The sequence below is a fragment of the Euphorbia lathyris genome, chromosome 2, assembly GCF_963576675.1.
Source record: "Euphorbia lathyris chromosome 2, ddEupLath1.1, whole genome shotgun sequence".
Taxonomy (NCBI): Eukaryota; Viridiplantae; Streptophyta; class Magnoliopsida; order Malpighiales; family Euphorbiaceae; genus Euphorbia; species Euphorbia lathyris.
Window position 1 is genome coordinate 4,134,156 of NC_088911.1, and position 13,807 is coordinate 4,147,962.

The following is a 13,807-nucleotide window of genomic DNA, read 5'->3' on the forward strand; positions in this document are numbered from 1 at the left end:
AAAAATTAAACTGTATGTTTTATCAAAATATAGAGACTAATAAATTAATTACTCTAAATTATTTACCCATCTTTTATGACATGTCAATATTCCAATAATTTTTTATATTAAACTGACCGGAATAACTTACTTTACATTAAATATAAAGCTCTATTATTTTATTAAAAAAATGAAATTCAGTGATATTTATAAAACAGATCAAATTTCAATGGAGTAAAAATCAGTATAATTTACGGTCAATTTTACCTTTTCACAAGTAAATACCAATAAAAGTATGATTTTCCTTCCAAAATAGCTATCAACAACGATAAATTCTAAATCTAATAACATAGATAGTGTTGAAATATGTTTAAACAACACAAATTCTATACACAATGCGCACTGGTTTCGAACCCGGGCCGAGGCCGAGACCGAGACCGAGGGGAGGCGGAGCTTAAACATGTAACATCCGTAGATAGTCATCTATAATTGACATTGCTGATGATCTATAGCCAGTACCAAATAGATTATAATGATTCAGATAATGATACAACATGTAAAGATCTCTCCTTTTCTCGAATCCGGGTTGTTTCGGCATCACCTGGTGGTAGTTTATATAAGAACACAAGAACGAGTACGATCAAATTCGAAAACGATACATCAAAACAGCAGCAGCAGCAACAACAGCTCGAAACTATAGGATTGTAATTAGAGGTGCCAAAAGTACACACAATCCGGTTATACAAAATTGACTCGCAATTTTAGTATTTGAGTATAGCTTTGTAGGTAATTTGTCATTTTTGAGTTGACACGCAAATTTTTAGGTTGGCTAGGGTTGATGCGCTAACCCGAAAATGACACGAATATTTAAAATTATTGTTATATTCTCTCGTGTTTTTATATGTCATTTTATTAATAAAGATAATAAAATTGTAATTATTACTTGCAAATATGATTCGAACCTCTTACGTTGTTATAAACACATACATGACCCTCTAACATGATATTAACGGACTTTTCGATGGTTGGTGTTAACGTATTAATCTAAAAATGACATAACGTATTTAAAAATAGTATCATATCTTCTTGTGTTTTTAAAAGTTATAATTAATAGGGTTAATTATATATAGATGCTCTGTGATTTCTCCGATTTGCAGATGGATACCTGTAATATTATTTTTCGCAACGCTGTGGTTGCAAAATTTTGCATTTTTTTTACTTTACCAAATTCGGCCAATAACGACCTAAAAATGAAAATTTTCAAGAATTAAAGTTTTTTAGTATCATAGCATGGAACCATATTTTTTATTTTTCAAAATCATTATTTTTGGAGTTTTTCTCTCTCTAAACATTAAATCTCTCTAATAAAAAACAACACTTAAATGACATCGAACCTAAGAAGTTGAAGAATTAAAGTTGCTTAAAATATCATTTAACTCTTGAAAATTTTCATTTCGTGACAAAGTGAATCAAAATGCAAAATTTTGCAAACCATGTGGTTGTGTTTGCAAAAAAAAAAAAAAAAAAAAAAAAAAAACCCATCTTCAAATCGGCAAAACCACACGAATCTATATGTAACTAACCCTAATTAATATATATGCATAATAAAATTACATGTAACCCAAAAACACGACACGAAATCGACACTAACCCGAACAAGTTAACACGATTATGACACGAAAGTTTTTGGGTTGGGTTTGAGTTTACTCTTTTTAACACGAATCCGAAAATGACACGACATGAACACGACTCAAACACGATAATTGTCAGGTCTAATTGTAACAATACAATACCTCAAAATAAGCATCATAGAAGGATCCTCCGAAACCCGCACACCATGACATCCCGAATTCTGCCTCGTTATGCCCATCTGTAGACGAAGAAAATATGAAAAATGATCGATCAGCGATTGACCGAGTAGCTTCTGTAGAGAATTCATTTCGACTTACAATAACATGCTGGGTCAAGTATAACGGGCTCGCCAGTTTTGTCCGAGCTGACATTCCCACTCCACAAGTCACCGTGAATCAAGCACGGTTCGATGACCATGTTCTCAAAGAGCGGTGCCATGTTCTTCACCAGTCTTTGTCCTGCTAATCATATAACAGCTGATTACTCTTAGAAACACAAACATCAATTACATAAATTCAATGTGTAAAATTACATATGTGTGTATAGCTTTTGTCCTATTTCACACTTTGGTGTACAACCATAAATTTTGCACACAAAAGTGTATAATCTTTTGGTGACCTCCGACTAAAATATATAGCCGATAATTATGACCGGTCAACGTCCCACGTCAGCAATTTGACATCCATAAAAGTCAAAAGTTGACCGGTCAACACACCACGTCAGTAATTTTGACTTTTGTGGAGGTCAAATTGCTGACGTGGCACGTTGACCGGTCACAGTCACTGGCTGTACACTTTAGTGGGAGATCACCAAAAAGAGGTTGTACACCAAAGTGTGAAATAGGACAAAGATTGTACACCATGTATGTAATTTACTCTAAATTCGACTATCCATGGATGAGCGAAAAGTAACCTCTTTGGTAAATGGTTAAGTCGCCATACTGATCTAATAACAACTTCAGCTGGTATCCCAATCTACGCTCTCCGTAAAACTCGATCCAATCCGACATCCATGTATTCATCTGAGGAGTGCTACAAATTTGGATGCAAATTCGTTAGTGTACAAGTTACGGAAAGTGAACAAATGTGAGAATAATAATCAAGGATTGCACCTTCCAATTGTATTATCAACGTCGAACCCGAATCCTTTTTCAGATTTCCCAGCTTTATGCATTTCAGCAAGCTTCCTCCCTAGGACAGACTAACGAGCAAATACATAAACAGTCGTTGAACAGTAGAGTCAATGACGAAGAGCCATCAACAAGATAGTTTAGTTATCATAAGTTCCGCGCTTACTTGATTGCTTCTCGACGCACCAAACTCTATAAATTCCATGATGATGAACGATCCACCGGTTGGCAGGGGTCCAACCTACAATACTTTTAACATGTTAAACTTACAGATTATCTCATCTTATCTTCCCATCTGAAACTAAAGCTTAACTCGGATGTTTGCAAGCAAAACGCAGCAGCGAAAATCACAAGGTAGCAGATGTTTTCTTACCTTGAACGGGTGAGGGACGCGGATTGTTTTAGTATATCATGCATAGCACCTAAGCTTAACTAGGATGTTTGCAAGCAAAATGCAGCAGCGAAAACCGAAATGCAGCTGAAGTTTTCTTACCTTAAACGGGCGAGGGACAAGGATTGTTTTGGTATAGATAGCACTAAGCTTAACTAGGATGTTTGCAAGCAAAACGCAGCAACGAAAATCACAAGGTAGCAGATGTTTTCTTACATTAAACGGGTGAGGGACACGGATTGTTTTAGTATATCATGCATAGCACCTAAGCTTAACTAGGATGTCTGCAAGCAAAATGCAGCAGCGAAAACCGGAATGCAGCTGATATTTTTTACCTTAAACGGGCGAGGGACATGCATTGTTTTGGTATCATACATAGCACCTAAGCTTAACTAGGATGTGTGCAAGCAAAACGAAGCAGCGAAAATCACAAGGTAGCAGATGTTTTCTTACCTGAAACGGGCATGGGACACAGATTGTTTTAATATCATACATAGCACCTAAGCTTAACTAGGAGGTTTGCAAGCAAAACGCAGCAGAGAAAACCGAAATGCAGATGATCATTTCTTAACTTAAACGGACGAGGGACACTGATTGTTTTGGTATCACACGTAGCACCTAAGCTTAACTAAAGCTTAACTAGGATGTTTCCAAGCAAAATGCAGCAGCGAAACGGGCAAGGGACGCGGATTGTTTTAGTATCATGCATAGCACCTAAGCTTAACTAGGATGTTTGCAAGCAAAACGTAGCAGCGAAAATCACAAGGTAGCAGATGCTTTCTTACCTTAAACGGGCGAGGGACACAGATTGTTTTGGTATAGATAGCACTAAGGTCAGCTAAAGCTTAACTAGGATGTTTGCAAGCAAAACGCAGCAACGAAAATCACAAGGTAGCAGATGTTTTCTTACCTTAAACGGGCGTGGGACACAGATTGTTTTAGTATCATACATAGCACCTAAGCTTAACTAGGAGGTTTGCAAGCAAAACGCAGCAGAGAAAACCGAAATGCAGATGATCATTTCTTAACTTAAACGGACGAGGGACACTGATTGTTTTGGTATCATACGTACGTAGCACCTAAGCTTAACTAAAGCTTAACTAGGATGTTTCCAAGCAAAATGCAGCAGCGAAAACTGAAATGCAGCCTATGTTTTCTTACTTAAACGGGCAAGGGACGCGGATTGTTTTAGTATCAATGCATAGCACCTAAGCTTAACTAGGATGTTTGCAAGCAAAACGCAGCAGCGAAATTCACAAGGTAGCAGATGCTTTCTTACCTTAAACGGGCGAGGGACACGGATTGTTTTGGTATCATACATAGCACCTAAGCCAAGAGCCTCTCCTTCAAACATGTAGGGTCCGATACTCCTAAAGTTCCGATTTATCCAATCAGACAATCAAGAATAAAAAACAAGGCGCATCAGCTCAGCAAAAGATCGACGAATCAACTGAATCTCGGGCGATACTATAGAACATACCTATTTGTTTTGACAAAGAAAGAACCAGCATCAGTATCATAACGATTTGCAAGATTAATACAACCACCACCAATAGAACCAATCCTTGTAATGTTCTTTGCCTTTCCTTCCGTTAAAATCCATTCACGGATTGGATCATCACTCATTGCAGCAACTGCTAACATCAAAAAATTGAGCACAATCAGTACATTTTTAATTGATTCTTCAATAAGAGGTAATAGAATGATGAAGAAATGGACATCATGTAACAACCGGGTCAAAGGCGTGGAAATGAAAGGTTTGAGAAGAGCGGCCCCAGTGACGGATATCTATAGGATTCACTTACAGGGATGCTTTGTGGTGGTCTGAGTGCTAAATTGATATTTTTTGGGTGTTTTTACATAAAATATTAAAGCCTGTACACAGTTTCTATAGAGTTTTGGCATTTTCCGGCGACCACTAAGCACTCAAGCCCCCCTGCTCCCCCCAAATCCATCCTTGAGCGGTCCCAAGGACTGGCGATAGAAGTATGAATGAAATTGAATTCAACACCGGGAAATGAAAAGAGTGGCTGAGCTGAGATATATTAATAAGGTGTGATACTAATACATGTAGATACGTTTTAAAGTTGTGAGACCCAATGAGTTGGATTTGGGGAAAAACGGATGATATCTAAATGGTATTGGACATGACGGTTACACATCACCCTTGATGTCTTTCTAGCAAGAACAACTATAAAAATGGGTACAACGTAGTGAAGGTCATTGCATTTTGCGGTCTGTTTCATAGAGGTCATTCAACTTCATTTTTTTCAATAAAATTAATGAACTTCACATTTTATTGCAAAAAAGTCGTTCTGGCTAATATGTATATAAAAACTCATTGGAACATTGACGTGACATAGAAGACAGTAAACTATATACTAACTAAGCATCACATTCAGAAATTTCCGAGAAGGGGAGGGGGGAGGCCAGATTCTTACTATTTTTTTTTTTTTTACAAAGCATCTTAAAAACTATATCACTTTAACCAAGTTTAAGGGACAATATATTACTATATGCAAGTTTAGAGGGTCAATATGTCACTTTAAACAAATTCAATGACCAATATATCACTTTAAACAAGTTCGAGAGCTAACGAAACACCCGACAAGGGGGGCAAAATGCCCTTTTAACAGTGGCGGAACCATGGGGACAGAGCTGCAACAGGGGCGGTTGGCCCCTTTGCTCCCCTCTAGTTCCGCCCCTGGTCACACCAAACACAAATGACTTTTATAGCTGACGTGTAATAAACGTGGTAGCCACATTGCACATCTTAAGCCACGAAAAAAAATCTAAAAAATTACGTCCATATTCTACTTGATGTTTACCTGACATATACTCAATATACCAGTGAGTTTTTATACACAAATTGGCCCGGAGTGACTTACTCTGAATTTCAGCGATTTTATTGAAAGAAAATAAAGTTTAATGACTTTGTGAAACACACTCCAAAAGCAATCCACCGGTTTAAATGCATCGTTGGTCAATGAACTTTCATGGTTATCTTAAAATGGCCGCACAACTTCAATTTGTTACAATAAAATCATTCAGAATTTTGTCTCAATAAAATCGCACTGGCGACTTAAAGAGCAAAAAACAACAATGAAAAAGTGGCTTGGCTGCCACATGAGCATCAGTCAACTTTGAATTTTATGTCAATAAAGTGACACCGTCAACTTGAAGAGCAAAAAGACACTAAAAAAGAGACGTGTTTACCACATCAGCAGCACTCAACTTTCACCGCTAACCGAAACGATACATGACTGACACCGGCGTCTTTTTGCTCTTTGAAGTCGCCTGAGTGATCAATAAGACAAAATTCAAAGATAATGATATATTTTTACAAATTGAAGTTGAGTAACCTTGTATGTTGCACGTAAACTCTTCTTCACTAGCATTTCCGCATTTCGTCTCCATTTCCGTTTCCATTACAGTTTTCTAGCTGAATTTTCTTTAAAATGACATTTCCCGTACTGTTTCCATTTCCTTTTCGGCTTCCGTGCAACATAACCATTCAGTGACCAATGTACGTTTAATCCGCAATCCAGCAAGAAAATTTCACATCACAAAGTCACATTTCAAATTTTCACATTCAATGCTCATAAAAGAACTATGCATAATCTCTTAATAGCTCAACAACAAAGATGAAGATAGATAGACCCGAATATTTGCCAATGAAATTGAAAAATTCGACAAACAGCATAACAATGAATATAAGCAGAAAGCTAAATAAAATCAAGTAAGCTCCTCATTCACTGATCAAATTCTAATTCAAATGTTTTATATTAAAGATATAAATTATGTAGTCTACTTGTATAAAATAGTTAGTTTCCTAACAATTGGAATTGTTCCGTAATTGTTATTGATGTATCAGATGTATAAATACAGATTACAATTTGTGTTTAACGGAATGACTGAATCTAGAGTCTAGGCTAGATTCTAGGAAACTAACTATTTTAACTATTTTATACAAGTAGATAAATGACTACATAATTTATATCTCTAATATTTTACTCACCGGAAAATGTTTTACTTCTAGTGAAGCGGAGTCGAGGAAGAAGATTCAGAGAAGGAAAGCTAGAACTGGAAGAGAGAATTCCGACGTGCGCCACCACCATTATCTCCTTGCTTCCCTTTTATCGCCACCGTTTTGGTGGTTATGCTTCATCAAAACTTGACAACGGACAATAATCTACTGGATGGAGTAGAGTTTTGCAGCTTGTTTGGTGATAGATTTTAGATTTACGGCTCCAGTTTCTAACTTTATTCTGAATGAGTGTAGCACACTTCGAACTCTAAACGAGATCGTCTAGAAAACGAAGCGACGTCGTTTCCAACTTTATGAAGGGAGCATATTCTACGAGGACCTCTCTATTAAAAACAATTTTTAATTTTTCAAATTCAAATAATTTAATTTTTGAATTTTAATCTACGATAATTATAAAATGTATAACTAAACATAAAAAAAATAAAAAATATATATATTATAATTTTTAAAAGGCTTAATGCTTTTCCAGCCCCCTTAACTTGTCCAAATGGATCATTTTATCCCTCCAACTCATCGAATGTCCTATTTACCCCCTTAACTCCATAAAAATGGTATTTCTTACCCCTCTTAACTTGTCCAAATTTGTCATTTTACCCCTTCTCAACTCATCGAATATCCTATTTACCCCATTAACTCCATAAAAATGGTATTTCTCACCGTTTATGATCATATTTACCATCTTAACTCCATAAAAATGGTATTTCTTATCCTTTTATAGTAGTCAAAAAAGTTGAAAAGAGAAAGAACGAATAAAAAATACAAATAACAAGAACATTAATATAAACAAGTTAAATACAATATATGTAGGGATAATGTACCAAAATAGGCTTATGATTTTTGGGGAAGTATCAATTTAGGTTCCACTTGCAAAATAACATAAATATAGGTTTAACGTTTAAAAAAGTTATTAATTTAGGCTTCGATAACGGATTGTAAGGGGGTGAAAAATACCACTTTTATGGAGTTAAGGGGGTAAATAGAACATTCTATGAGTTGAGTGGATAAATGGACAAGTTGAGAGGGCGAGAAATACCACTTTTATGGAGTTAAGGGGGTAAATAGGACATTCGATGAGTTCAGGGGTAAAATGACCAATTTGGATAAGTTAAGGGGGCTCGGAAAACATTAAGCCTTTTTAAAAAATTAACGTTCAACTTATAAAAAAATATATATTTAATCTTTTCACGTTAGGTATTTTAATTTTTCAACCAACACCCTAAAGCAATGAAATTTTAACATACTGAAGGTTAAATTTATTTTGCTCCAATTAGATAGAAATTAGCACGTATATAAATAGATTTGTTAAATATTTGTGTTTGATGATTGCTAATCACAATGTTGGAAACAATGGCCGCTCAGACCGTTTAGACCGTTTAGACACTCAAAATCAAAATTTATCTTGATTAGGTCCTATAGCTATTTTGGCTGCCTAAGTTGCTTAGGCATCTTCTAGTCGGCGTCTGAACAATGCCTAGACGATGTTGAGATACTTATCAGAACAACAAGTATTTTTTATTGTTTATTATCTTTTTGATTTATTATAATTCATTTTTAAATATTATCACATAGTTTTTGGTGAATTGTCTTTATTATTTTCAGATAGTTTTATTTAACTGTGTTTTCTATTTGTTTCTATGATATGATTCGAAATTTTAAGAATATTATTTGATAGTTTTTGCTGAATTGTATTACTCATTGAAATTATATTTTTACTTATTTGAGTTGTTTCAATCACATCGTTATTGAAATATTATTTGCACATTTTTTGGAATATATATTACAAATATACATATTTTTCTATATTAAATTATTTTATATCAGTCTTACCAAAAAAAAAATTATTTTATATCATTATTTTAAATAGTATAATATATAGTTTAATTGTAGTTATATAATAATTTTGTTTATTAACAAATAAGAAAATACAAAAATACAAATTCGAATAATGCCGATTAATTCCCAACTAATTCCAAAAATCATGTCCGCCTGATTAGCATCTAGTGTTTTTTAGAACCTTAGCTAATCGCAACACAATAGTTACAATATTTTGTCAAAACTGTTTAGTTTCCTCAATTTTCATTTTACATCTTAAGCTACTTTTTTCTTCACCTTATACAACTTGATAGATTAGTTCTTTCAGCAATAATTTCATGTTTAATTTAACGGATCTTCTTATTTACGTGTTAATTATTGTCTAAATTGGACCAAATGTGATTGATTACTACACATTACGAACCTGAATGATAAATATCTCATATTCTATACGGGTTATCGGATTACCTCTTATAGTGCAGATAATCTCTGACGTGATTTGCAGCGGCTCATATTACCAATCACACTCTACGCCGAGGTTAATCTGGAGAGAAAACGATTGATCCATAAACTAAGAGTGATTGTAGTTGTGTGAGAGAGAGGTGGGCGGCAGGGTTAGAGAGAGGGGCAACCTTTTGCCGTTTTTTCTGTATTTCTTTCTATATGGGTTAGAGAGATTACTGTGTATTTATAAGGAGATGCTAGGACAAACTCTAATCTCCTTTTCTCTCTTTTTCGTCTAGCTCATTCCATCTATGATCGGATCATTTATTCAGTATAAACCTGAATAATTTTAACATAACCAAATGTGATTGATCAATTAATATACATGAAAGAGTCAATACTATAAAATAATAGATCAAGAGACAAACATAAATATTTTTTTTATAAATTAGGGTCGAATAATATTTTAAACTTAATTCAACGTTAGATAAGTTTAATTAACAGTGAATGATCAAATTTATTTAGCCATTCAAGGTTCATGTAAACATCGAACACCACTGCAGTCTTATAATTCACAGTGCTTTAGCTTTCAACTCATGAAATTTTGATTATTCTAAAGTGAGAAGCTCTCACTAGGGCCAGTCATGGGCATAGGCTCGGGGTGCGTCCGCCTAGGGCCCAGGGCTGGAGGGAGCCCAAAAAAAATTAGCATTTAATATGTATATATGAAATTTAATTTTTTTAATATAAATAGTGAAAAAATTATATTTTCTACCAAAAAAAAGTGATAAAATTATATAGGAGTGTCTATTTCTTTCCAAAACTCTATTGATAAAAAAATAAATAAAAGATGTATAATTTTTTTTATTATTAAAGACATCTTTATTACTTATTAAAGGTCGGTCCTGACTCTCACTTCTCTCTTCTTATCTTTTTTTTTCTTCGAAGGTTCACCTTTCTTTTTCTTGCCTCCATTTTTTTTTACTTTCCCTTGATTCCCTTCTAACCGGATCTACTCCTCCTTCCTCCTTCCCGTCTATGTTTTAGATTTAGTTTTAGCCTTATAATTGCATTTTCTTTGCTTGTAGCTTTAGTTGGTTTGAAATCTATTATCTTATCGAAGTTTTTTTTCGTCAAATCTACATCTGTTAGCTATACTTCTATCATTTATCCATTTTTCAGTTTTAGCACAAGTAGAAAAGGTTTATCTTATCCGTAGATCTATAGATCTGCGTGGTTGCATAACAGGAAAGGATTCAGATCCGAATGTCCAAAAGAGTTTAAAGGATAAAGAATGGATTGCAGCAGTATTTCAACGAGATTCGACTTTCGAAGAGTATATGATTTCTATTTTCTTTGTATTAGTTGTACCTTTAATAGTTTTTATTACTCTTTGTAGTCTTTTTTCTTCCTTTAATGAATCTTATACTGTCGTTAGTCTATATGAGTGTGAGGATTGATTCCTCTAATTTTTATGTTGTATCCGTATCTGAACTTTTTTTTATCTAATAAAATAATGATACATACTATTTTATTAAACAAAAACACTCATGGAATTTTATTTTTGTTATATATTTTTTTTAATGAAATTATATATGCTTTTATAAAATAAATAAAATTCCACGTATTATTAGCTGGCGAAATTCATAATATGTCAACATCTTCAAAACAAGGTCAATGACCTTATCCAAAATGGATTGAATTAAATTGAATAGGTCAATTATTTCATGATTAAATATCAAGTTATTTCATAATAATAATAATATAATAAAATCTCGATCCGCTTCATACTCGATGAAACTTAGGTGACTCAAAATCTTTTTCTTTACATCAATTCGAACAATATACAACGGTGACCGTCACCGGTCAATTGAAATTTTATGATAAATAAGATTTTAAAACCTTGTTTGGTACGTTGTAATGTGCGTTGTAATGAAATGATTATTACAATGGAGACTCGTTATTATGTTGGGTTAGTTATATCATTTTTATCGTAATGGAATCACTATTATATTATTCAAATTTTTTTTACAAATTTATGTAATGCACATTACAAATAAAATAGACATGAATCCTCATTACGATTAGTTCTTGTATTTTTATTACGAATGGCAAAAAATGAAAACATAATAACCGAAAAATGCGAAATGTGAAAAAACTGAAAACGAGAAAAAAATGCAAAAACGAGAAAACATAAAAACGAGAAAAAAATGAAAAACACGAAAATGGTAAAACGAAAAAAAATACGGAAAAATATGAAATGAAAAATTGGAAAAAATAAAAATGAGAAAAACAACGAAAAATGAAAAAAGAAATTGAAAAAAACATAAAAATCCGAAAATTGCAAAAAAGAACACAAAAATTGTATTTAACTAATATAAACATACACATTGGAATAATTGCATTTTATGAATTTTATTAAAATTAGAACTAAACATGGTAATGTAATCATGATTCCGTTATATTACATTACACATTTGATTCCATTACATTACATTACGCATTTGATTACATTACATTGCATTATAATGTACCAAACGAACCCTAATAAGTTTAAATCTAATAGAGTGACTGATTAAATACACTTGGTCAGTTATCGACCAAGTGAAAAACATGTTACAATGTTACGGGGTAAAATGATGAAGTGGCAAATATTTGTATAATTCATATTGAAGGCTTCAATCGAGAAGCTTGATAGATTTCTCTAACCTCTAAGATATGGGTAATGAACCTGGATCTAATCAGTAAGTAAATCAACTGATTTAGGTTTACCTCTTGTAGCGTGGAATAGCAGTGGAAGTAATTGACATTGACTCTATATCACTGATCTAGGAGGTTACCACACTAAATGAGTAATCACCCTTAATTCACGAACTAAAATGAAACTCAAAGCCAAAGTAGAGAGAAAAAGAATATATAGGAGAGAAAGAAAGAAAGAGATTCTATTTTATACTATTATATTGTCAAGAGATTCTATTTTATACTATTATATTGTATTAACTCATGTTTTTAGTTTTAGCCTCCCTAGCTATCTATTTATAGCTAGGTTAAACTCTAATCCTAATCAGACTAGATTACGGACGAGCCATAAATGGATCAGTAAATAGACCAAAGCCCGTTTACTCAGTGTATACACATATTTTTAGGTTTAATACATCATTTGTCTTGAATTTATTTTTTAAAATGTCTCGATAGCTCACTTAACTTGTTTAAAATGTTCTGGTAGCCTTTCAACTTGCTTAAAATATAGTCATTTAATCCATTGGTTACAAAGAAATAAACTAAATGTGGAATTTGTGTTGCATACGCATTGTAAAGTCAAACGAATTAATACGTAACCAACAAGTCGAATTTGGACTTTCCCGATGTACCAAACTATTAAAGCACAGTAAAAATGAACGATATTATTACATAATTCAAAATTTTAGGCTTTCATGGTGAAAATAATAATTTAATTAATTTAAAAATGAACAATATTAATTTAATTCGTTTGACTTTTCCAAGGCGCGCGCATGTAGCACACGTTTCACGTGTAGTTTATTCTTTGCATTCAAGAGATTAATTGACTACATTTTAAACAAGTTCAGAGAATTATGAGGATATTTTAAGCAAATTGATGAAATTATGAATACTTTAAAAAGTTTAAAAGAACAATTAACCTTTTTGGACAAGTTCAGTAGGCGGATGATGTAATTTCAGGGTAATTAGTACCGACGGTCATAAAAGTTTGGACAATGTCTCCAAAAGGTCACAAAAGTTTAATTTGTTTCAATAAAATCACTTATATTTGGTTTTGTCTCAATAAAGTCATTTTGGACGTTTTTCAATCATTTTTTCGCTGGATTTGATTACGTGACATCTAATCACATGTCTCAACGTCATGTGACATAATAAAAAACATTTAATCACAAATTAATCTATTAGGATTGTCAATTAAAATTGGGTTAAATACATGAATATCATAATTAAGTACAAAATTACAACTAAGTCATATCACCAAACTCAATTCTTAATATATCATATATTATGATTTTACACCATAATTTAAAAAATTTAGACTCCAATTCATAAATCATAAACTCTATAAAAATATATTCTAGACTTCTAATTTATCAATTCTAATCCTTAAAATATATTAAAAGTACTGATTTTACTAGTTTGATATAATCCAAAATTATGACTTGACATAGTTGTAAATAGTTTTTAAAAAATGAATTTCTGTATAATTTTCCCATTAAAATTTTAACAACAATTTAACATACGTGGCATATCGATTATCAATTAAAATGTGTAGTTACATTTTTAAGATATCAGGTGGCATTCACGTTAAGTTGAGATGCCACGTGAGTAATTTCGGCTAAAAGATGACCGA

At 32.9% G+C, this 13,807-nt stretch overlaps 1 protein-coding gene across 4 annotated transcripts; it reads right to left on the bottom strand.

Moving 5' to 3' along the window:
• Window positions 1-229: 229 nt before the first annotated feature.
• Window positions 230-7,376, bottom strand: LOC136220849 (protein-ribulosamine 3-kinase, chloroplastic). 4 transcript variants are annotated; one of them, XM_066008669.1, is made up of 9 exons: window positions 7,150-7,375; window positions 4,612-4,768; window positions 4,411-4,501; window positions 2,907-2,981; window positions 2,723-2,811; window positions 2,524-2,642; window positions 1,929-2,069; window positions 1,773-1,849; window positions 230-580 (listed from the first exon to the last, which is right to left on the bottom strand). In XM_066008669.1, exons 1-9 carry the CDS (start codon window positions 7,247-7,249, stop codon window positions 434-436), a joined length of 996 nt encoding a protein of 331 aa, XP_065864741.1. In that variant the 5' UTR covers window positions 7,250-7,375; the 3' UTR covers window positions 230-433. The 4 variants fall into 4 exon arrangements, with proteins under 4 accessions (XP_065864741.1, XP_065864742.1, XP_065864743.1 ...); XM_066008670.1 differs by having other exon boundaries at window positions 4,612-4,765; window positions 7,150-7,374; XM_066008671.1 differs by lacking the exon at window positions 7,150-7,375 and adding an exon at window positions 6,494-6,861 and having other exon boundaries at window positions 4,612-4,765.
• Between the last annotated feature and the right edge of the window lie 6,431 nt (window positions 7,377-13,807).